Consider the following 22521-nt stretch of genomic DNA (forward strand, 5'->3'; position numbering starts at 1 on the left):
TAATATATGAATTCACTGCTATAAAATTCCCTCCAAGCAGTGCTTTTGCTGAATCCCACAAATGTTGTTATATTTTCATTTAGTTAAATATATTTGAAAATTTCTTTTGAGATTCTTAGAAGTGTCTTATTATTTAATCTCCAAGTATTTGGGGATTTTCCAGCCATTTTTCTGTAACTGACTTTTAGTTTAATTTTACTGTGGTCTGAGAGCATGCTTTATATGAACTCTATCCTTTTAAATAAATTAAGATGTATTTTATAGCCCAGAATGTGGTCTGTCTCGATGAACAAAGCCTATTTTTCTGAATTGAAGTCTTAGATTAATGATGATATTTTAAAATAATTCTATTTTCCATCCATGGTAGGAAGTGAGTACTTTTATCTTCAGCTTACCTCATGATTTGTTCTAATGACACAAAACTTTCATCTCAGTGCTCTGTTCCTATGGATGCCAACTTAGGTCTCAGAATGTGTGGCATCTCTGGAAAAATCTAGGCTGTCTTCTTAAAACGCATATGCACATTAGTGGAAGTATGCTAATATTATCAATTTGTGATTGATTTTAAAAATAATGGCTGAAGTGACATATCTGAAAAATTTTTGTAAATGAGAAAACATTGAACATTCTTAAAAGATATATAAATAATAAATTTACCTTTATACTTTTCAGATGTAACAGTTTTATTTTTTTCTATCTGATTTTAGTTTTGTCAGCCTGGCGGATGGCAGCTGTCCAGAGAGAGGAAGCAACCAACGTTTTTTGTGGTGGTCCTGACAGATATTGACTCAGATCGACATTACTGCTCGTGTCTAACCTTTTATGAAGCAGAGATCAATCTTCAGGTGCAATAACTTTTCTAGCCAAATTATAGCCAAAGGGCACCTTTTTAGGAATCTGTTTATTATGCTATATTTGTTTTTGTTAGAACTGCAAGTTTGAGTTATGTGATTTACTTTAAAAAGGCTGAGGTACTGTATTATTGAAGAGAGCAAAAAGGCAAAGTAATTGTCCAAGATTAATTGTTCTTCTTTAAAATATTATTTATAGTCTACATATTTCTAAGAATAGCACATCTGCAAATTGGTTGGTAAGAAGATTTGTATCTGCTCATGGTGAAGCTGTGGTTTGTCCCTTTTAGTCCTTCTCCTGAGGTAGCTTTCACAGAATATAGAGCATTTAATCAGAATGTTTATAAATCACTTATCACAATGCTTGATATTATTTTTTAAGCACGGAAGTAACTGTTAACTCATTATTATTGGTGGTGGTATTATCACAATGATGGTACTGAAATTATTAGGCTAGAACTATAGAAATTAAAAGTAATTAAAAGTACTGGTCTTTCAGAGTATTAGTTGGGGTTCTCTCTGTTTCAGATAACTAAATACTGCCTCTAATTTATTCAGAAAAGATATTATGAGAAAGTATTGCTCCTTTGGGGAGCATTTTCCAGGCAAGAATACTGGAGTAAGTTGCCATTTCCTTCTCCAGGGGATCTTCCTGACTCAGGGATTGAACCCAGGTCTCCAGCATCATGAGCAGATTCATTACTGTCTGAACCACCACTATAACCTTCATAATAATTGCACTTAAAAAAAAAAACCCTTTCTGCCACATGCAGCCACTGCCACGTGTTGGTGACTCCTGCTTTAAGTGCCATATGGGTTGTTTCCTTGTGTAAGTCAGATTGCTTACAGATTCCCCCCTCCAGCCGCCCACAAAGGAATCAGAAAAACTTTTTTGTTGTTATTTGTTAATTTGTTGTGCACAAATTAAGTCTCTATAGTATGAGAAGGAAACTATAAAACAGTTTGCAGGATGTTGAGGGAGTCAGTTTGCATTATTTGCTGTGCTTTCTGAAGTGGCCTCACAAAGGAGCATTTGTTATTTTTGCTATTTTAATTAAATGCCATGGTCTGAATGTTCTTGATGCAAAAATTTCCCTTTACAAGAGTAAACAAACCAACTTTCATGGTACTGACTCACATTATCCAAGTTCATTAGAGCAATGTATTAAAACTAGTATGCTGGTTTTTAATTTATAGTGATAAGTTAAAAGTTTATATAGAACAAAATATATGTTATCTATATTATCAGCACACTTTCTCCTTATTGTCAGATCTTTGTGGGAAGCCATGTCAAAATCAGATTCATTTTGATTGTGGAATCAAACAAAGGAATTTTTCATGTCAGAGATTTAATACCTGCCAGATTAACACAGCCAATTATTTGTGTAATTGACCCTTAAACAACATGGGCTTAAACTGCACAGGTCCACTTATACATGGGTTTTTTTTCAGTAAACACTCGATCCATGGTTGGTTGAATATGTGGATACAGAACACCAACTGTGAAGGTAACGTGTGGATTTTCAACTGCACAGAGAAATCGGCATCTCTGAATCCTGCATTGTTCAGGGCCAACTATTTTTTAAATTAATAATTATCTGTATAGTCAAGGCTATAGTTTTTCCAGTAGTCATGTACAGATGTGAGAATTGGACCATAAAGAAGGCTGAGTGCTTTTGAACTGCAGTGTTGGAAAAGACTCTTGAGAGTCCCTTGGACAGCAAGAAGATCAAACCAGTCAATCCTGAAGGAAATCAACCCTGAATATTCATTAGAATATTGATGCTGAAGCTGAAGCTCCAGTACTTTGGCCACCTGATGCGAAGAGCTGACTCATTGGAAAAGACCCCGATGCTGGGAAAGATTGAAGGCAGGCAGAAAAGGGGTCAACAGAGGATGAGATTGTTGGATGGCATCATTGACTCAATGGACATAAGGTCTAGCAAACTCCAGGAGATAGTGAAGGAAAGGGAACCCTGGCATATTGCAGCCCATAGGGTCACAAAGAGTCAGACACGACTGAGCAACTAAACAACAATAACATGCTGTCAGTGCAGACAGAAAACTTAAATGTCTATGATTCTAATCATTTCTGTCCTAGATAGCATTCAAGTGGGTGTTGCCAACACAGTTAGTTAATTCAGTTCCCATTTTGATCAGTTCATTCTGATGAGAAAGAATGTTCTCTATTTGAGAGCCTCACTGTCTCTTTGAAGGGACCTTTCATTTCCCTGTTGATCTTTTGAATATAAGTTAGTTCTGAGAATGCAATAATTTCTTTTATTTCCATATTCCTGAAGGTGCCTCTATACAACATATGGAGAACCTTACCTATGATAGCAGCTGAATACACATACTTCTCAAGCATACATGGAACATTCCCTAGGATAGATAATATGGTAGACCACAAATGAAGTCAATTCATTTAAGATTAAAATTATATTAAGCTTCTTTTCCAACCACAGAAGTATAGAATTAGAAGTCAATTACAAGAAGAGGACTGGAAAATTTACAGCTATGTGGAGGTTAAATAATACACTACTGAGTGGGTCAAAGAATACAGTAAAGAAGAATTTAAAAAACCTTGAGACAAATGAAAATGAAGATACAACATACCAAAATTTATTGACTGAACCAAAAGGGGGGAAATTTACAGTGATTATAGTAATTAACACCTAAATTAAGAAAAGAGCAAAACCTCAAATAAGCAAATTAAGTTTACACTGTAAGGAGCTAGAAGATGCCAAAACTAAGCCAAAAATTAATAGAATGAAGGAAATAACAAAGATCAGAGTGGAAATAAATGAAACAGTAAGCTCTTAAAAAAAGTAAACACTTGGGGATAAACTCCTTAACAAAGGTCTTGCCAGTGACTTGGATTTTTTTGTTGTTGCTTAGCAGAAGTAAGTAATAATCAGGGAAATGGAAATCAATAACATAATGAAATATCACCTCATACATAATGAAATATCACCTAACACTGCCAACTGTTAAAATGGCAGTTATCAAACAGATGAGAGACAACAAGTGTATACAAGACTGTAGATAAGAGGGAACCCTTGTGAACGGTGGGTGGAAATGTGAATTGGTGGGAAATACTATGGATAATGAAAATGGAAATTCCTCAAAAAATTAAAAATAGAACTGCCTTATAAATCCAGCAATACTACTTCTGAGTATATATCCAAAGGAAATGAAAATAGGGTATAGAAGAGATATCTGCTTCCCATGTTCATTGCAGCATTATTCACAATAGCCAAGATACAGCAACAAGCTAAGAGACCATCAACAGTTAAATGGATTAAGATGTTTATTATCGTAAATATTAATTATCTTTAATAGACCCCACTCTCCTTCCCCTACTCCACTCCATCTTTCTCCTTAGATAGACAGATAGACACACATTGTTCTGAACTATTTGAGACAAATTAGTGTGTTTCATTTCTCTTTGCCCTAAAGTATTCAGTGTGTATTTCATGAGTTAGTTTTTTTTTTTTTTCTAACATAAGCATAGTATGGTTATCAGTATTAGAAAACGACATCGGTAATACACCTTTATCTCCTCTACCATCCATATTCAGTTTTGTCATTTGACCTAATGTTCTTTATGCCCTTCCCACTGCCTTTTTTTGGTCCTCCAATATAGGATGTAGTTTAAAAAAATCATGTGTTGCATTTAATTATCATTTCTCTTATGTCTGTTTTCATCTGAAATAGTTGCTCAGCCTTTGACATTTTCAAATAATGCAGGTCCGAACGCCTCTTTTAAATAGAACTCTTAACATTTTTTGTTTTTCTGATATCTCTCACTTTAGATTCAGGTTATCCACCAGTAGCTGGAATACTACCAGCATTTGGAATACCAAGTGTATGTCCTTCTATGGGCACATATCTGGAAGTACACAATGTCTGTCTGCTACCAGCCTGCCCTACTGATGTTCTTTTTGTGTACCTGGTCTGGTGATTGTCAGATATCTCCATTGTATACTTGCTTGTTTTTTTTTCTTTCTTGGAACTAATAAGCTGTGTGTGGTAAGATACTTTAAGACTAAATATTCTGTAACTAATTAATTATCCCTCTACACTCCCACCAGATTTAGCATTTAGTGATGATTCTTGCCTATGCCAGTGCTTAGTATGATGGTTGCAAAATGACTGTTTTCCAACTGTGCACACCCTCTATCTGTACCTTTACCAGTCAGCAGTTGACATTTTACCTTTTCTGTCTTGTCTATCTATGTGAGATATGATCTCATGTATTCTAGTTTCTTTTTTCTTCAGTAGTATATAATTAATGGTTTTCACTGTTGTGATACACAGATTGTCTAAGATTTGACCAGTGATTACCCCATCAGAATGGTTCCTGTGTTGTCTTGTCAAAACCCCACAATAGTTTTTTTTTTAAAGCATTTTAAAAATTTCTGTCATAACAAGGTGTTCCAGGATCACCTTTTTCCTTCCCTGCTCCAGTCTTTAAATCAGCCAATACTTCAAGGATCTCTGGCTCATTTGACTAATAAATAATACTAAAAACCAAGATCAATGTTCTCATGCTGTTAAGTCACTTCAGTCGTGTCCGACTCTGTGTGACCCCATAGACGGCAGCCCACCAGGCTCCCCCGTCCCTGGGATTCTCCAGGCAAGAACACTGGAGTGGGTTGCCACTTCCTTCTCCAATGCATGAAAGTGAAAAGTGAAAGTGAAGTCGCTCAGTCGTGTCTGACTCTTAGCAACCCCATGGACTGCAGCCTACCAGGCTCCTCTGTCCATGGGATTTTCCAGGCAAGAGTACTGGAGTGGGGTGCCATTGCCTTCTCCAATGTTCTCATATATTTAGAATTAACACTTGAAAATTATTTTTCTTTTTAGCTCAAATATTTTCCTATTTGCCACTTTAACTGGACCAAAGCATTGTAATTTATTTAGTATTCACAGTTACCTTACAGAAAGTTAGAGTCTGCTTCGAGTTTAAGTTATAAGATTTCTAGCTCCTGTATAAGTTCACCTAGGTAGTAGACGCTAGCCAGAATTATATAACAGCTTTTCTTTGTGAAGAATCGAGAGATAATATCTTTTGGAATTGGTCAAAAAAAATGGTAAAAACAATGAGGTAATATTTGAAAAAGATAATATTAAAGTCCAGATGATGTTCCTTTCTTGGGTCATCATTAATGTTGTTCCCATTTTCAATGTGAACAGTGAACTATGTCCTTTTTAAAAAATGTGTTTTTCTTTTATTTTTGGATCATATCATCAATTCAAAAATAGATCTTTTAATTCTCATTTGGTGTGAATTATTTCATACCAAATATACTATGACACATTATTTGGAAGTCTAAAGAAGAGGAACTTAGGGACACAAACCATCCAAAATATAATTGTGCAACTTTAAAAATGTTGGCTCTTATCTTTCTAAGTTACAGTAACACTGTCAAAAAACACAAGCAAAAGCTTGGCATTAAATTTTTGATAACATATTCCCAGAATTATTCAGTTAGGCAATGTGATTATAACATTTTTTAAGTAATCAGTAAAATATGATAGATGTGAGGTGCTTTATTATATGACTTACCCTAAAAAAAGATGGACTTGTCTAAATTTTTTGAACTTCCCAGGTGGCACTAGTAAAGAACCCGCCTGCCAATGCAAGAGATTTAAGAGACATGGGTTCCATCCCTGGGTCGGGAAGATCCCTTGAAGATGGAAATGGCAACCCATTCCAGTATTCTTGCCTGGAGAGTCCCATGGACAGAGGAGTCTGGTGGGCTGCAGTCCGTGGGGTCGCATAGAGTTGGACAAGACTGAAGCAACTTAGGATGTGTATCATTTTAGAATCTTTTAATGAGTCTGTAAGTGTGTTTATGAACCAATAATAATACAGTTCAAACTAAAGACATTTTGGTATGTCAGCAACCAAGTGTGATCAAAGGAGCAAAATGAATAAATGTACTTTAGAATAACGTTGACACATAGGAGATGGATAATGAAGGTTTTATTTTCTTTGTTTTTTAGATGGGAATTTTTTTTTAAACAAAATTTAAGTGAGTAGTATATAAATCCCATTACACTTGACCCAGCTTTAAAAATTATCAGAATTTTGTTGGTCTTTTAAAGTTTAAATCCTTTTTTTTTTAAATGGAGACATTTTAAAGCAAACCCCAGACACGATAAATTATTGCAAATATTTTAGTGTGTGCATGCTGCACGCATGCTTAGTCCCTCAGTTATGTCTGACTCTTTGTGACCCCACGGACTGTAACTTGCCATGCTCCTTTGTCCATGGGTTTTCCAGGCAAGAATACTGGAATGGGTAGCCCTTCTCTTCTCCAGGGGATCTTCCCAACCCAGTGATCAAACCTGGGTCTCCTGCATTAGCAGGTGGATTCTTTACCGCCTGAACCACCAGGGAAGCCCCAAATATTTTAGTATATATCTCTAACTGATAAAGATTTTTTTTTACATTACCAATCTGCCATTATAATACTTAAAAATTAATTACAACGAATAATCCCTTAATATTATCTAATATCTAACTTACATATTTCTAAATTTAAAAATTTGTCTTGACTTATTCAGGCAAATTCTGCACATTATATTTGGTTGATATTTCTTCAGTTTTTTTCTGTAACAGGCCCTCTTTTGGGGGCAGTAGAGAAATTGGGTCATTTGTTCTATACAAAGTTCTGTATTCTGGATTGGGCTGATTAATTCTCCATATTATTTTTACCTCTGTTCTCCATTATATCTCTATTCTCCATAGTTTCCTTAAAGTAATATTTAGATCTAGAGGCTTGATTGGATTCACATTCAATTTTTAAATCAAGACCACTTCAAAGATTGTACTGTACTTCCTATTGCATCTCATCAAGATAAACTTAACTTCTGGTTGTTCTACTTTTAGTATTGTTAAGATTGATTTGTGGCTTTGGGGTGGTGCCAGCCTTCACTTAGTTTGGGTCTACTGATGATCTTTGCCTAAATACATTATTTAAGCAAGAACTGCAAAAGGTAAATTCTTCCTTCTATTATTCTTTCTGTATTTATTAACTGAATTTCAGTTATTAAATAGAACTTTCATTGACTACAGTTAGATTGGTAATACTGGAGCAGGTAGCCTTTCCCTTCTCCAGGGGATCCTCCCAACCCAGGGATCAAACCCAGGTCTCCTGCAAGGCAGGCGGATTCTTTACCAGCTGAGCCAGAAGGGAAGCCCAAGAATACTGGAGTGGGTAGCATATCTCTTCTCCAGTGGATCTTCCCAACCCAGGAATCAAACCAAGGTCTCCTGCATTGCAGGCCGATTCTTTACCACCTGAGCTATCAGGGAACCCCTTTAGCCATCTTTGAGAAGTGAGAAGAAGAAGTGAAGTCGCTCAGTCGTGTCCGACTCTTTGCGACCCCATGGACTGTAGCCTACCAGGCTTCTCCATCCATGGGATTCTCCAGACAAGAATACTGGAGTGGGTTACCATTTCCTTCTCCAGGGGATCTTCCCAACCCAGGGATTGAACCCGGGTCTCCTGCATGGGAGGCAGACACTTTAACCTCTGAGCCACCAGGGAAGCAGTGACCAATTAAAAATTATAAACTTATGGATTTTTGTATGTTTAAATCAGTCAATTGTGATTTTTATTTATTTTGATTCTGTTAGTCTTTGACAGATTATTTACTTTTTTACTACGATGAATAGGCTAATTTTGTACTTTTTTGTGACTCAAAATTAGAATGTCATTTCTCCAGGGAGTTCTGGTTTCCTTACTGGAAAATAGTATTTAATAAGTTCTTGATTGTATAAATGAATTATTTACACTCTTATGATGCTTAGAACAGTGTCTGGCATATAGAATATATGTTACAGTTATTATTTTCTTTTATATTCTCATATTGATTAATTTAAAACTGCATGATCTCTGGGCTTTCCAGTTTGCGCTAGAGGTAAAGAACCCATTTGCCAATGCAGGACACCTAAGAGATGCGGGTTCAATCCCTGGGTAGTAAAGATCCCCTGGAGGAGGAACTGGCAACCCATTCCAGTACTCGTGACTAGAGAATCCCATGGACAGAGAAGTCTACAATCCATAGGGTTGCGAAGAGTTGGACATAACTGATCCCTGCACAAGCAATATCAGTATCACTAGGTAACTTGTTAGAAATGAAAATCCTTGGATTCTACCTCAGACCTACTGAATCAGAAATTTTAGGGGTGGGACTCAAAAATCGGTTTTAGCAAGCCCTCAAATCCCATGGAGCCTGGTAGGCTGCAGTCCATGGGGTTGCTGAGAGTCGGACACAACTGAGCGACTTCACTTTCACTTTTCACTTTTATGGATTGGAGAAGGAAATGGCAACCCACTCCAGTGTTCTTGCCTGGAGAATCCCAGGGACAGGGGAGCCTGGTGGGCTGCCGTCTGTGGGGTCGCACAGAGTCAGACACGACTGAAGCGACTTAGCAGCAGCAGCAGCAGCAGCAGCAGCAGTGATCCTGTTGTGCACTAAAGTTACAGAACCACTGGTCTAGAGAAGAAGTTCCTAACTCATGGTGAGAATGGGCCACAGGCAAACTGAATATTTTCTTAGGGCAGCTGTAAAGAGCCTTAAATTGAAGAAAGTAGGGAAAACCACTAGACCATTCAGGTATGACCTAAATCAAATCCCTTATGATTATACAGTGGAAGTGAGAAATAGATTTAAGGGACTAGATCTGATAGACGGAGTGCCTGATGAACTATGGACGGTTTGTGACATTGTACAGGAGACAGGGAGCAAGACCATCCCCTTGGAAAAGAAATGCAAACAAGCAAAATGGCTGTCTGAGGAGGCCTTACAAATAGCTGTGAAAAGAAGGGAGGCAAAAAGCAAAGGAGAAAAGGAAGGATATAAGCATCTGAATACAGAGTTCCAAAGAATAGCAAAGAGAAATAAGAAAGCCTTCCTCAGTGATCAATGCAAAGAAATAGAGGAAAACAACAGAATGGGTAAGACTAGAGATCTCTTCAACAAAATCAGAGATACCAAGGAAACGTTTCATGCAACGATGGGCTCGATAAGGACAGAAATGGTATGGACCTAACAAAAGCAGAAGATATTAAGAAGAGGTGGCAAGATTACACAGGGGAACTGTACAAAAAAGAGCTTCACAACCCAGATAATCACCATGGTGTGATCACTCACCTAGAGCCAGACATCCTGGAATATGAAGTCAAGTGGGCCTTAGAAAGCATCACTATGAACAAAGCTAGTGGAGGTGATAGAATTCCAGTTGAGCCTTTTAAAATCCTGGAAGATGATGCTGTGAAAGTGCTGCACTCAATATGCCAGCAAATTTGGAAAACTCAGCAGTGGCCACAGGACTGGAAAAGGTCAGTTTTCATTCCAATCCCAAAGAAAGGCAATGCCAAAGAATGCTCAAACTACCACACAGTTGCACTCATCTCACATGCTAGTAAAGTAATGCTCAAAATTCTCCAAGCCAGGCTTCCGTGAACTGTAACTTCCAGATGTTCATGCTGGTTTTAGAAAAGGCAGAGGAACCAGAGATCAAATTGCCAACATCCTCTGGATCATGGAAAAAGCAAGAGAGTTCCAGAAAAACATCTATTTCTGCTTTATAGATTATGCCAAAGCCTTTGACTGTGTGGATCACAATAAACTGTGGAAAATTCTGAAAGAGATGGGAATACCAGACCACCTGACCTGCCTCTTGAGAAACCTATATGCAGGTCAGGAAGCAACAGTTAGAACTGGACATGGAACAACAGACTGGTTCCAAATAGGAAAAGGAGTACATCAAGGCTGTATATTGTCACCCTGTTTATTTAACTTCTATGCAGAGTACATCATGAGAAACGCTGGGCTGGAAGAAACACAAGCTGGAATCAAGATTGCCAGGAGAAATAACAATAACCTCATATATGCAGATGACACCTCCCTTATGGCAGAAAGTGAAGAGGAACTAAAAAGCCTCTTGATGAAAGTGAAAGTGGAGAGTGAAAAAGTTGGCTTAAAGCTCAACATTCAGAAAACGAAGATCATGGCATCCGGTCCCATCACTTCATGGGAAATAGACGGGGAAACAGTGGAAACAGTGTCAGACTTTATTTTTTTTGGCTCCAAAATCACTGCAGATGGTGATTGCAGCTATGAAATTAAAAGACGCTTACTCCTTAGAATGAAAGTTATGACTAACCTAGATAGCATATTCAAAAGCAGAGACATTACTTTGCCAACAAAGGTCCGTCCAGTCAAGGCTATGGTTGTTCCTGTGGTCATGTATGGATGTGAGAGTTGGACGGTGAAGAAGGCTGAGTGCCGAAGAATTGATGCTTTTGAACTGTGGTGTTGGAGAAGACTCTTGAGAGTCCCTTGGACTGCAGGGAGATTCAACCAGTCCATCCTGAAGGAGATCAATCCTGGGTATTCATTGGAAGGACTGATGCTAAAGCTGAAACTCCAGTACTTTGGCCACCTCATGCAAAGAGTTGACTTATTGGAAAAGACCCTGATGCTGGGAGGGATTGGGGGCAGGAGGAGAAGGGGACGACAGAGGATGAGATGGCTGGATGGCATCACCGAGTCGATGCACATGAATTTGGGTGAACTCCAGGTGTTGGTGATGGACAGCGAGGCCTGGCGTGCAGCGATTCATGGGGTTGCAAAGAGTCGGACACGACTGAGCGACTGAACTGAACTTAACTGAACTAAAGTGCCCTAGCTTCCAGCAGCATTATCTACGTTCTAATATTTTCAAATCTCACTTTAGTTTATGAAATGTGAGAATGAATGAAACAGGTATAAAATATAATAATATATTTATGAAATAAGCATGGTATTAACTTAGTCTTTTTAGGATATAGAACATAGGAATATATACGTATTTCACTTTCATACATTTTCTATTCTAGAACAGCTTGTGACAGCCTTTCTCAGCATATGTTTCATAGGGCACTAGGTCCCCTAGATGCTTTTAATAAAGCATCCAGTAAGTTGGAGAAATAATTCATATCATCTTTGCTTGACATTGCACAAGCGAGATTTGCCTATCAGTCTGAAAATTCCTTCAGTGAGGAAACCTTTTTAACTTGGCTTTAATTTATTGTTTCCAAAATTTTTGATTAGGATACCTTTTTACCTAAGCAATATCTGTTAGCTTCCAGCAGAAAACACTTTGGAAAATGCTGCCTTATAAGTATATATGTTTAAAAAACTTATGGATTGTGTGCTTCTTAAAAATAGGGAGCTTTCTGGATGAATATATAGAGACTTGCAAATGAATTTGCCCTACTTTTGGAATAGTGGCGGGTCCAGGAGCTGTTGAAGGGGAAAATATCGGTATTTTGTTTGCTAGAGGTAAACTGCATTCTGAACTGAAGACTAGTGGCCCAGTTGTCTGAAGCTTTGAAATCCTAAGATGTGTTTGTCTCATGTAGTCATTATTTTTCAGACCAATGCAAGAATAAATTAGGTTTTGTCATATAGATGTGTCAAGATAATTAAAGGACTGTTAGGCAAGAAATGAAGTTTTCAGGGCGGAATTGTAGACCTTACAGAATTTTGCAACTACTCCTACTCCCTTATTTCCAATTTTGGAAGATCTTGAAGTCCTCAAATTGCTTAGCTGTGGCAAATCTATATAATGGTGTACTGTAATAAATTGCTTTTCAAAAAGGAAATGTGAAACTGGAAAATTTTTACTTGCATAATTCCTTTCACAGTTAAAAAATGTTTAATTGGCAAATAACTGCTTTAAAAATATGTTTGCTTTTCTGCCATACAACAATGTGAATGAACCGTAAGTATATATATGTCCCTCTCTTTTGAACTCCCTCCCATCCCCTACCCCCCTACTCCATCCTACTCCTCTAGGTTGTTACAGAGCACTGGGTTGAGCTCCCTGTGTTATATAGCAACTTCCCACTTCATATATTAATGTGTATGTTTCAGTGTTACTCTCACAATTTATCCCGCTGTGTCCTTCATCCTCCTTTTAAAATTGAGTGTTTAAAGAAATTTTGTAGGGAGAATTAGTAGGAACTCCCTGGTGACTCAGACCGTAAAGAATCTGCCTGCAATGCCGGAGACCTGGGTTCAGTCCCTGGGTTGGGAAGATCTCCTGGAGAAAGGAAAGACAACCCATTCTAGTATTCTTGCCTGGAGAATTTCATGGACAAAGGAGCTTGGCAAGCTTCAGTCCATGGGGTCATAAAGAGTTGGACACGACTGAGCGGACTGAGTGACTAACACACACACACAGTATGAAACAGTGTTGCTGAAAATGAGCTTAGCACAGATGATATTGGATGCAGTTAGTCTTTTCAGAATAGAAGAGACAGGAGTCAAGCATCAGGAGTAGAGCAGAGATGAGAATGAAGTATTCTACCTGGGTGATAGGATAAGCTTCTTATAGATTGTGCCTATCTGCTATATGCAGTCATTCCATAATCAGTATTCTAATAATTTTTAGCATTTTTCCCTGAGGATATGTTTGAAAGGCAGTAGTTCTTTTAGGGCAGATTGCTATGATGGGTAGTAATTTATCCCATACTATTGAGGCATGAAGAGTTTGAGAGCTACATAGAATGGGAACTACATGGAAGCTGGGAATGCCGCTAGTAGATGTGGTCCACAGTAATAATAGGTAGGAAAAAATACCAGTCAGTGGGCAAGTTGTGGCACATGCTTACACTAAATATAAGATAAAATCACTTTATATGTCAATGTGAGGCAGTTCAGCAAACAGAATTTAAGGTAAATTTGTATCTATTGCTGATGTGCTCAGTCGTGACAGACTCTTTGTGACCCCATTGACTGTAGCCCGCCATGGTTCTCTGTCCAAGGAATTTTCCAGGCAAGAATACTGGAGTGGGTTGCCATTTCCTTCTCCATGTATCTTTATTGCTGCTGCTGCTAAGTCACTTCAGTTGTGTCCGACTCATAGATGGCAGCCCACCAGGCTCCCCCATCCCTGGGATTCTCCAGGCAAGAACACTGGAGTGGGTTGCCATATCCTTCTCCAATGCATGAAAGTGAAAGTCGTGTCCGACCCTCAGCAACCCCATGGATTGCAGCCTACCAGGCTCCTTCGTCCATGGGATTTTCCAGGCAAGAGTACTTTGGGACCTACTAAAACCAAGGAATAATCTTAGCTTGGAAGAAGTCTTGTAAGTTTTGTTCAAATGAGATTCAGTATGTGAAAATGCTTTATACTATAAAATGTTAAATTTCTAACCATTATTATAATGTCTATTACATTTGTATTCCTGTGTTTTTAATTTCCTGCTTATTACGTTTCTCACATCTTTTCAATATGTGAAAATTTGTCATTGTAAAACACATAACAGAGTTAGTATCACTACATAATTATTACACAAAATATATTCTAACAGCTATAAAAAACAGCACTATTCTTTTACATGATAAATTACTTATAGAAAAAGTTAACCAAAATCACAACACTACTGTTTATTGGAATCAGACTTGTTATAAACAACAATTTAAAAAAAAATCACAGCAGTGCATTTTGCTTTGAAAAAAGGAATATGAATTTTCTCTAAACTTGGGACATTGTATTCTTATAGAAGAGCTATTGGAATGAAGAATAGCAGCATCTTATGATTCACAGCACATTTACAAAGTAAAGGTCAAAATCTATAATAGTGATGTAAAGAAAATGGACTTGTTTTTATTTAGTATTGATTCATGTCAGACCTTTTTTCTTTCTTGTTAATAATTATTCCACTTAGTGAATATTTAATTAAAGGAAATGACCAATGCATTCTATTTTATGTTTAGTTTAACATAGGTTAATGGTCATTTATATGAAATGGTTATGTGCTTACTCAAGCTGACTTCTAATGGTACTCTGGGGCATGTATCACAATCTCATAAAAATGTGGATAACTTTATCTCTTTCAGGAATTTCAGTCATTTTTTTGTCATGCAAGGACAAATTTTGTTAGTAATCCATAAAAAAGATGATTCATTAAGTGTGGAAATCTTTGGTAAATTCATTTTCATCACATTTTTATTATTTCTAAGAATTCCAGAACCACCCAACCTAATTTTAGCTTTTGCTTTGTAACAAATGAAAATCTTTCAAGAGCATATGGATCTTATCATACATAATAAAAAGTAAACAGATATTTCCCTTTGGATATGTACATTCCATAGACATCTAATACTTGGTCATATGTCACTGTATAGAAGCTATATGGGCTCCAAAGAAGATAGAAAATATTAATACAGTTCTTGGCCTCCTTGAGTAGAGGTGAAAAACTTTCCTTGGTAAAATAAGAAAATTTTAAATTTTATGTAAGAAAATTCATTCCTGCATGAATGCAGTGAATAAATATTATATAAATATCAACTGTGTGCCCACCTCTTGTTTTAGAAACTGGGAAATCAACAGTGAACAAAACAGAAATCCTGGTTCTTCATAGAGCACATTCTAGTTGAGGCAAAAACCAGAAAACAATATAAGTGGAATGTTGGATGGTAACAAGTGCCATGGAGAAAAATAAAATAAGCAAAGGGGACATAAGTGGGGTTAGGATATTGCAGTTTCAAGTAGGATACCAGCAAAGCCTTAATAGAGCAGAAGTTTGCTTGAATGGGAGGATGAGGGAGATGAGGGAATTACTTATTGTTTCTATTCCAGGTAAAGGAATAATAAAGTGTTTGAGACCTTTACCTGGGAACATGTCCAGCACCTTTGAGGAGCAGCAAGGAAGCAAAGTAGGGCTAAAGAGGAATGGAGGAGACAAAAGGGAGCTGATAAAATAACCCAGAAAAGAGACGATCGTGGCTCACAGCCCTGTGGTAGCAGTGGAGGTGGTGAGAAATCGGGATTGCTACCAAGGTTATGAAAGAGAGAGGAATCAGCATTTTTGATTTGCTAAATGGGAGGATAGAATTTCCTTTAACTGAGATAAGAGATTACTGAAGGAGGAGTGGAGTTTGGGAAAAAAGATTGGAGCTATATTTTTGTCTTATTTGAGATACCTATTTGTCATCTAAGTGGAGAGGTCAAGCAGGCAGTTGAATCAGCATTTTGTGGCATTTAGGGGAGAGGCTTAGCAGGAGAAATAAGTATGAACAGGTATGTGCAATGTTGATAAATGCTAAGAATTAACAGTTGGAGAAAAAAATCAGTGAAAGAAAGCCTTTGAGAAGCAAGATAAAGTCTAAGCTCCTGGACCTTTGATTAGTGGAAAGGAAAGAGAAAAGGATTCTAGTCAGGGAAAATGCCCTAGCATTATCATTTGGAAATAAATTTGAATATTTTTCTATCTTGGTTTTTTCTTTTCTCTTCAAAGTTTTACAGTGCATCATATAGTGTTATGGAGCACTTATGAATTTGAATAAGTTGCTTATGAGTGAGAAGACTATTTTTCTTTCGATATATTTAGTTTAATTTTGGTTGCCCTGGGTCTTTGTTGCTGTGCACAGGCTTTCTCCAGTTGCAGAGAGTGGGAGGTACTCTCTAGTTGCGGTGCACAGGCATCAACCCTTCTTATTGAGTCACTTCTCTTGTGGAGCATGGGCTCTAGAGCATGCAGGGCTCAGTAGTTGCAGCTCATGGGCTCCAGAGTGCAGACTCAGTAGTCAGTGGGCATGGCCTTAGTTGCTCCGCAGCATTATGAGATCTTCCTGAACCAGGGATGGAACCCGTGTCCCCTGCATTGCAAGGTGGATTCTTAACCACTGGAACATTAGGGAAGCCCCAGAATAATACTTTCCAAGTTTATTACATTAACCAGTATTTAATCACTCAATATTTAGGGTTTAAAAAAAATTCTAGATATTTTTATTGTGCTAATAAAATAGGCGTGACATAAGCTTTACACTTCAACTATTTTTAACTTTACAGCTCAGTGACAACTAGGTACATTCTGAAACTTAGTTATGTATATAAAAATGTCCTCTGTTTTTAAAAAAATCAACATTGTTGCTCCTGAGAAAAAAGAATTTAGAGCTGTTTGGGCTTTACTTCTAAGAGCATTCTGCAAGATAATCCTAAATGATTATCTCTTTTGCTTGAAAGACTGGGAGAAGTCCAAAAAACAAAACTAAAAAATAGTGCCTTACTTCTAAAACAGATTTCTTTTTCTTGTCTTAGAAACTGAATTTCCATTAAGTGTCATTTGTATTTGTCTAGTCAGTGATGAATTGTGTTTTATTTACCTTTTATTACTGGTACCTCACATAGAAACCAAATGTTCAAATAAAATTGTGGCATATATCTGGAGCTTAAGGATTCTCAGAAATGTAATGAGTATGCCCTGCTTCATAATTTCTTTGCCTACTTGCTTCTTAGATTCCTCTCAAAGTATGTTCTTTGTTTTTAGTTTGAGTTTTGTAAATTATATTTTGGAATTAATTTTGGATTTCATAAATTACATGGAAGTGTGTGATATGGCTACATTTTGTCAGTTATAAACCTAAGAAATTGTCTGTCTGTTGATTACAGTGTCTCTCTTTTTAGGGAACAAAGAAGGAAGAGACTGAAGGTGAAGTGGAAGTGTCTGGTTTGATTCAGCCTGCGGAAGTGTTTGCTCCCAAAAGCCTGGTGTTGGTATCCAGATTAGATTATCCAGAAATTTTTAGGGTAAAGAACTCATAGTTGTTATTGATTTGTATCATTGTATAAATCTATTCTGAGTGAACCATGGTAACAAGTTTTTTTGTACCTAAAATATCTTTAAATTGATTGGGAATTCATCAATAAAATAAAATTACTGTGAACAGAAGAAATGAATTTCATGTTGGATGAAATAAATACCTGAATAAGTTAGTATAACTATTTAAACTTCTAAGGATGTTTAAAATATCCTTATATTTAAGGATGTTTAATTTGTTTTAAAATAGGTCTCATCTTTACTGACTCCAAAATTTATGAATCCTAAAGAAATCATTTGATTACTTGTATCAAGCTTAAAATGCATTAGTAATATAACAACTTAGTGTGTTTTTACTGATCTTTTTAGGAGTCCAGGTGAAAGGAAATAGGATGAGTATTTGTGATTTCAAATAGTTGTGATCATACTGCTACCAACATAGCTTTAAAATATTGTTTACTTCCAGATATTTTACTTTTTAGATAGTTAGAATTTTCAAATATAGAAAAAAAATTACTGTAGTTATAAATACATTTGAAAGGGAAGAGGGCTTATTTTTCTTACTTCAATTGTTATCTTTAATATTAGTTATGTTGACCATTGTCTAGAAATCACAGATTTTCTTTAGAAAGTATAAATTACACCTTAAAATCTTTCAAGGACTTGAGAAATTAATGCATAATTTCTGGAAAACTTTTCTGTATAGTTGAGATTATATATATTCTTAGTGTCAAGATTTCAATGACAATTGGTAAGTCCTAACAGATATTAGTTTTTTAATTATAAATTTTAATAAACTGGAAGATTCATATGATTCCATTTTGTCCTCCATTTTACCACCTACCTTCTTCTGAGCTTAAAGTGTTAATCATATATTCTCTATTTTGCTGTTCTTTATAATAATTCACATAAGTTAAATTTTTCTGTAAAATAAATGTTCTGAATTATTGATAATCACAAAATAAGGTAAAATTTCTAAATTTTTTTCTTGAAAATTGGAGTTTTGCAAAATGAGACAAAAAGAGTTTTAAGCCTTACAAATTTGCTAGAGTGGTTATCTGAACACAAACACCTGTTTTACAAATTATGTACTTCTGTTTTTTATAAACTCATCTTAGAAGCTCATTTAGAGCTTCTGGTTCTGGAGGAAAATTTAATAAACTTAATAACATTTGCTGCTTAAAATTTATTCCATGGTCACTGTAGAATATACTACATTCAAAGAGAAACTTTCCTGGGAGCAGATGTCACAATTTATTTTTAGTGCTTGCTTTTTCCATTAAATAACTACATGCATCTTTTGTTTTCAGGCTTGCCTGGGTTTGATCTACACTGTATATGTGGACAGTCTGAATGTCTCCTTGGAAAGTCTCATTGCAAACTTGTGTGCGTGTCTTGTCCCAGCGGCTGGAGGGTCTCAGGTAAACAGAATAAAAAAGAAGATGAAGAGGGCCTGCTTCTCTTCTCCTCTGCTCCAGTTAATTTAATTTATGAAGAAAAGGAAAAAAACGAATTCTTTAAATATTTTCTTTTTAAAGTGGGTCTTAGGGGACTTCCCTGGCAGTCCAGTGGTTAAGACTCCGCCCTTCCAATGCAGGGGGCGAGAGTTCAATCCTTGGGAAAAAAAAAAGGTCTTAGTTTAGTTAAGCATTGTCCCTGTGGTCTTCCTTCTAGAAACACAAGATTCCATTCTTTTCTTAGGTCATGGGGTTAATTTTAACACAGGGTTCACCTTTCACATTGCATAGTTAGAAGTTATATTCTGTGTAACTTGAAATCTAGCTTACATTTTCTTGGGAATGCACTTTTTAAAATTGAATTTCAGATGTGTTCTTTATACCATGCTTATTCCTCTATATGATTACACCTCATTAAAATTTTTTTCAGTGACACAAATTCAGAGATAACATTAAGAAAACTGTCAGTATAATTTTTTGTAGCATTGTAACTACCGCTGGATAGGTTAATTCATTTCTTCATCTCCTTGGATAAAATCACTTACATGTGGTCCTGAAAACCATTTTGTGTGTTGTGTGTAATGTTTAGTAGAATAGCTTGCACTTAAGCTTCAGGAGAAGAGGGCTTATTTTTCTCATCTCAGTTGTCTGCCTTTAATAATAATAATGATGATATTGACCATTGTCCAAAATCACAGATCTTCTTTGGAAAGTATAATCTATACCTTAAAGAATTTCATCATACGTAGATTGAGCACATGAGGACATTAAACTCTTACACTGAAATAAAGCTTTCCCAAAGTGACATGTCTTTCATCTTCTCTGTGTCTTGAAATTTTTATCTTCTTCTCTGAAGTAGAAAAATGAGAACCTCAGCTTCTAAGACTAAATGTTCCTAGGTAACTTAAAAAAACTACTTAAGTCCTAAAATTGATTAGTTGACCACTTACTATGCTTATTCTTATGAAATATCAATATCAAGGGAAAGAACAGGCCTCTAAAAATTACATTTTTTAAACTCTGATCGATTAAAAAAAAGTCTGATAGAGATGTTACTTATGGTAAAATTGACAACTTTTTCCCTTGCCCTTTGCCTTTTTAACTATCTACTATCTTTCCTAATGCCTTTTGGTTACTCTTAAGCTTATTTTCCTTCTGTACTCCCCTCCCTCACTCTCCTGTTTGTACTCCAAGGGCAGAATATGAAATGTGAGTTTAGTCACAACTGAACCTACACTGTAAAGCAGATGAGTTACTTTATGAGACTTTATTATGATGAAATTTTTGTTGACACGATTTTATGTATTTTTAAATTTAAAAAGGATTATTATTGTGACTATTAGAAGTTTTTAAATTATGTGTTTCATATTACATTTTATTTTTCCAGTTTTATTCACATGTAACTGGCATATAAATGTTAGCTTTAATATTTTATTATTTTTAAGTTACATGTTACTTTCACTGATTTGTGTGTTTCATTATTACTAAATTTTCACCTTCCAACTACTGAATTTTCTTGTATCATATTCATTTGGGCACAAAGTAGCTTTAGTGTTTTGAGCTGCCTTGTTGCCCTTCGCATCTGTTAGTTGGGTCTTATAAGACCATCATCTGCTCTCAATTTGAACTTCAAAGAGATTTTTTTTATCTTGAGAAAATGTGTGAAAAGAAATCATTTGTTGTGTGTATATCTTTTCCGCCCAATCTGCAGAAGCTGTTTTCCTTGGGTGCAGGAGACAGACAGCTGATCCAGACTCCCTTGCATGACAGTCTTCCTGTCACAGGAACTAGTGTGGCTCTCCTGTTCCAGCAGTTAGGTATGTCTTGTTCTCCATTTTTCAGTGTTTTTCTAAAAGCTTCTGAAAACAAGATTAAGTTTTAAGCCATCACCCGACATGAACCAGGACAATAAAAAAGTAAACCATTAAATAACATATATGAAATACATAATTATATGGGTTCTAATCCCAACTAGTACTCATTGTTTTTAACCTCGGCTCCTTTTGCTCTGTAGTCACTTAGGCTTTTAGAAGGAAAACATATTTTCTCTGTGCTGTAAAACACGAATAGGTAGTATGTTTTGTTTTTCCTTAGAAGATAAAACTAAAAGAATCCCTTCCTTTTCATTTCACCACCTGTAACAGGACTTCATCTCTAATTTTCTAGCAATGGCTTGGGTGAAGAATTAGAGGGAGGACATGAGAAAGTGCCCTCTGTTCATTGGACAGCTCATACTTCATTAAAGGAGTAATGTAACTTAGAGTATATTTCAGATCAGTGCTGCCAGAGATTGTCACTTACTTTATCTCTTCAGTCAGTTCAGTCACTCAGTCGTGTCTGACTCTTTGCGACCCCATGAACCGAAGCATGCCAGGCCTCCCTGTCCATCACTAACTCCCAGAATCCACCCAAACCCATGTCCATCGAGTCAATGATGCCATCCAAACATCTCATACTCTGTCCCCTCCTGCCAAAATCTTTCCCAGCATCAGGATCTTTTCCAGTGAGTCAGTTCTTCACATCAGGTGGCCAGAGTATTGGAGTTTCAGCTTCAACATCAGTCCTTCCAATGAACACCCAGGACTGATCTCCTTTAGGATGGACTGGTTGGATCTCCTTGCAGTCCAAGGGACTCTCAAGAGTCTTCTCCAGCACCACAGTTCAAAAGCATCAGTTCTTCGGCCCTCAGCTTTCTTTATAGTCCAACTCTCATATCCATACATGACCACAGGAAAAACCATAGCCTTGACTAGACGGACCTTTGTTGACAAACTAATGTCTCTGCTTTTTAACATGCTATCTAGGTTGGTCATAACTTTCCTTCCAAGGAGTAAGTGTCTTTTAATTATATGGCTGCAATCATCATCTGCAGTGATTTTGGAGCCCCGAAAAATAAAGTCAGCCACTGTTTCCACTGTTTCCCCATCTATTTCCCATGAAGTGATGGGACCAGATGCCAAGATCTTAGTTTTCTGAATGTTGAGCTTTAAGCCATCTTTTTCACTCTCCTCTTTCACCATCATCAAGAAGCTCTTTAGTTCCTCTTCACTTTCTGCCATTAGGGTGGTGTCATCTGCATATCTAAGGTTATTGATATTTCTCCCGGCAATCTTGATTCCAGCTTGTTCTTCATCCAGGCTGGCATTTCTCATGATGTACTCTGCATAGAAGTTAAATAAGCAGGGTGACAATATACAGCCTTGATGTACTCCTTTTCCTATTTAGAACCAGTCTGTTGTTCCATGTCCAGTTATCTCTTACTTGTCTTATATGTGTACCTACATAAGAGTTTCTCACTCCCTTAGATTATGTTTTTCACATTTTTCCCCATCTGTGTCTTTTTATAGTTGAGTTGAAACCGTCCCTTTCCTGAAGGCCTATCTCTACTTCTCCATGGAATTTTTAATTCCTTACACAAAAATTCTACCTTTTTATTTCCTCCCATCTCATGTTGATTTTACTCCCTGCTCAACTCTGAAACACATCACTCCTTTTCCTTTAATGGCCCCATCCTTATTCTTCTTTGTGACTTCCATCAGTGAAATTTAGAGAGCCTCAGAAGAGTTAAATGGGCTTCCCTTGTAGCTCAGTTGGTAAGGA

The 22521-nt window shown here is 36.7% G+C and overlaps 1 protein-coding gene across 7 annotated transcripts in view; it reads left to right on the plus strand.

Annotated features, from left to right (window-relative positions):
• SBF2 (SET binding factor 2) overlaps nt 1–22521 on the plus strand; it is a 499142-nt gene that overhangs the window by 218974 nt on the left and 257647 nt on the right. For all 7 annotated transcript variants that reach the window (XM_086340089.1, XM_086340087.1, XM_086340088.1 and 4 more), the window contains exons 3-6: nt 708–845; nt 17332–17454; nt 18775–18885; nt 20633–20738. Coding sequence is in view for 4 of the 7 variants with exons in the window: in XM_086340087.1 (XP_086196213.1) it covers nt 708–845; nt 17332–17454; nt 18775–18885; nt 20633–20738 (478 nt within the window). In the remaining 3 variants the exon portion in view is untranslated. The remainder of the gene's footprint in view (nt 1–707; nt 846–17331; nt 17455–18774; nt 18886–20632; nt 20739–22521) is intronic.

The sequence above is a fragment of the Bos grunniens genome, chromosome 15, assembly GCF_055505025.1.
Source record: "Bos grunniens cultivar Pamir isolate PY7600 chromosome 15, Bosgru_T2T1.0, whole genome shotgun sequence".
Lineage (NCBI taxonomy): Eukaryota > Metazoa > Chordata > Mammalia > Artiodactyla > Bovidae > Bos > Bos grunniens.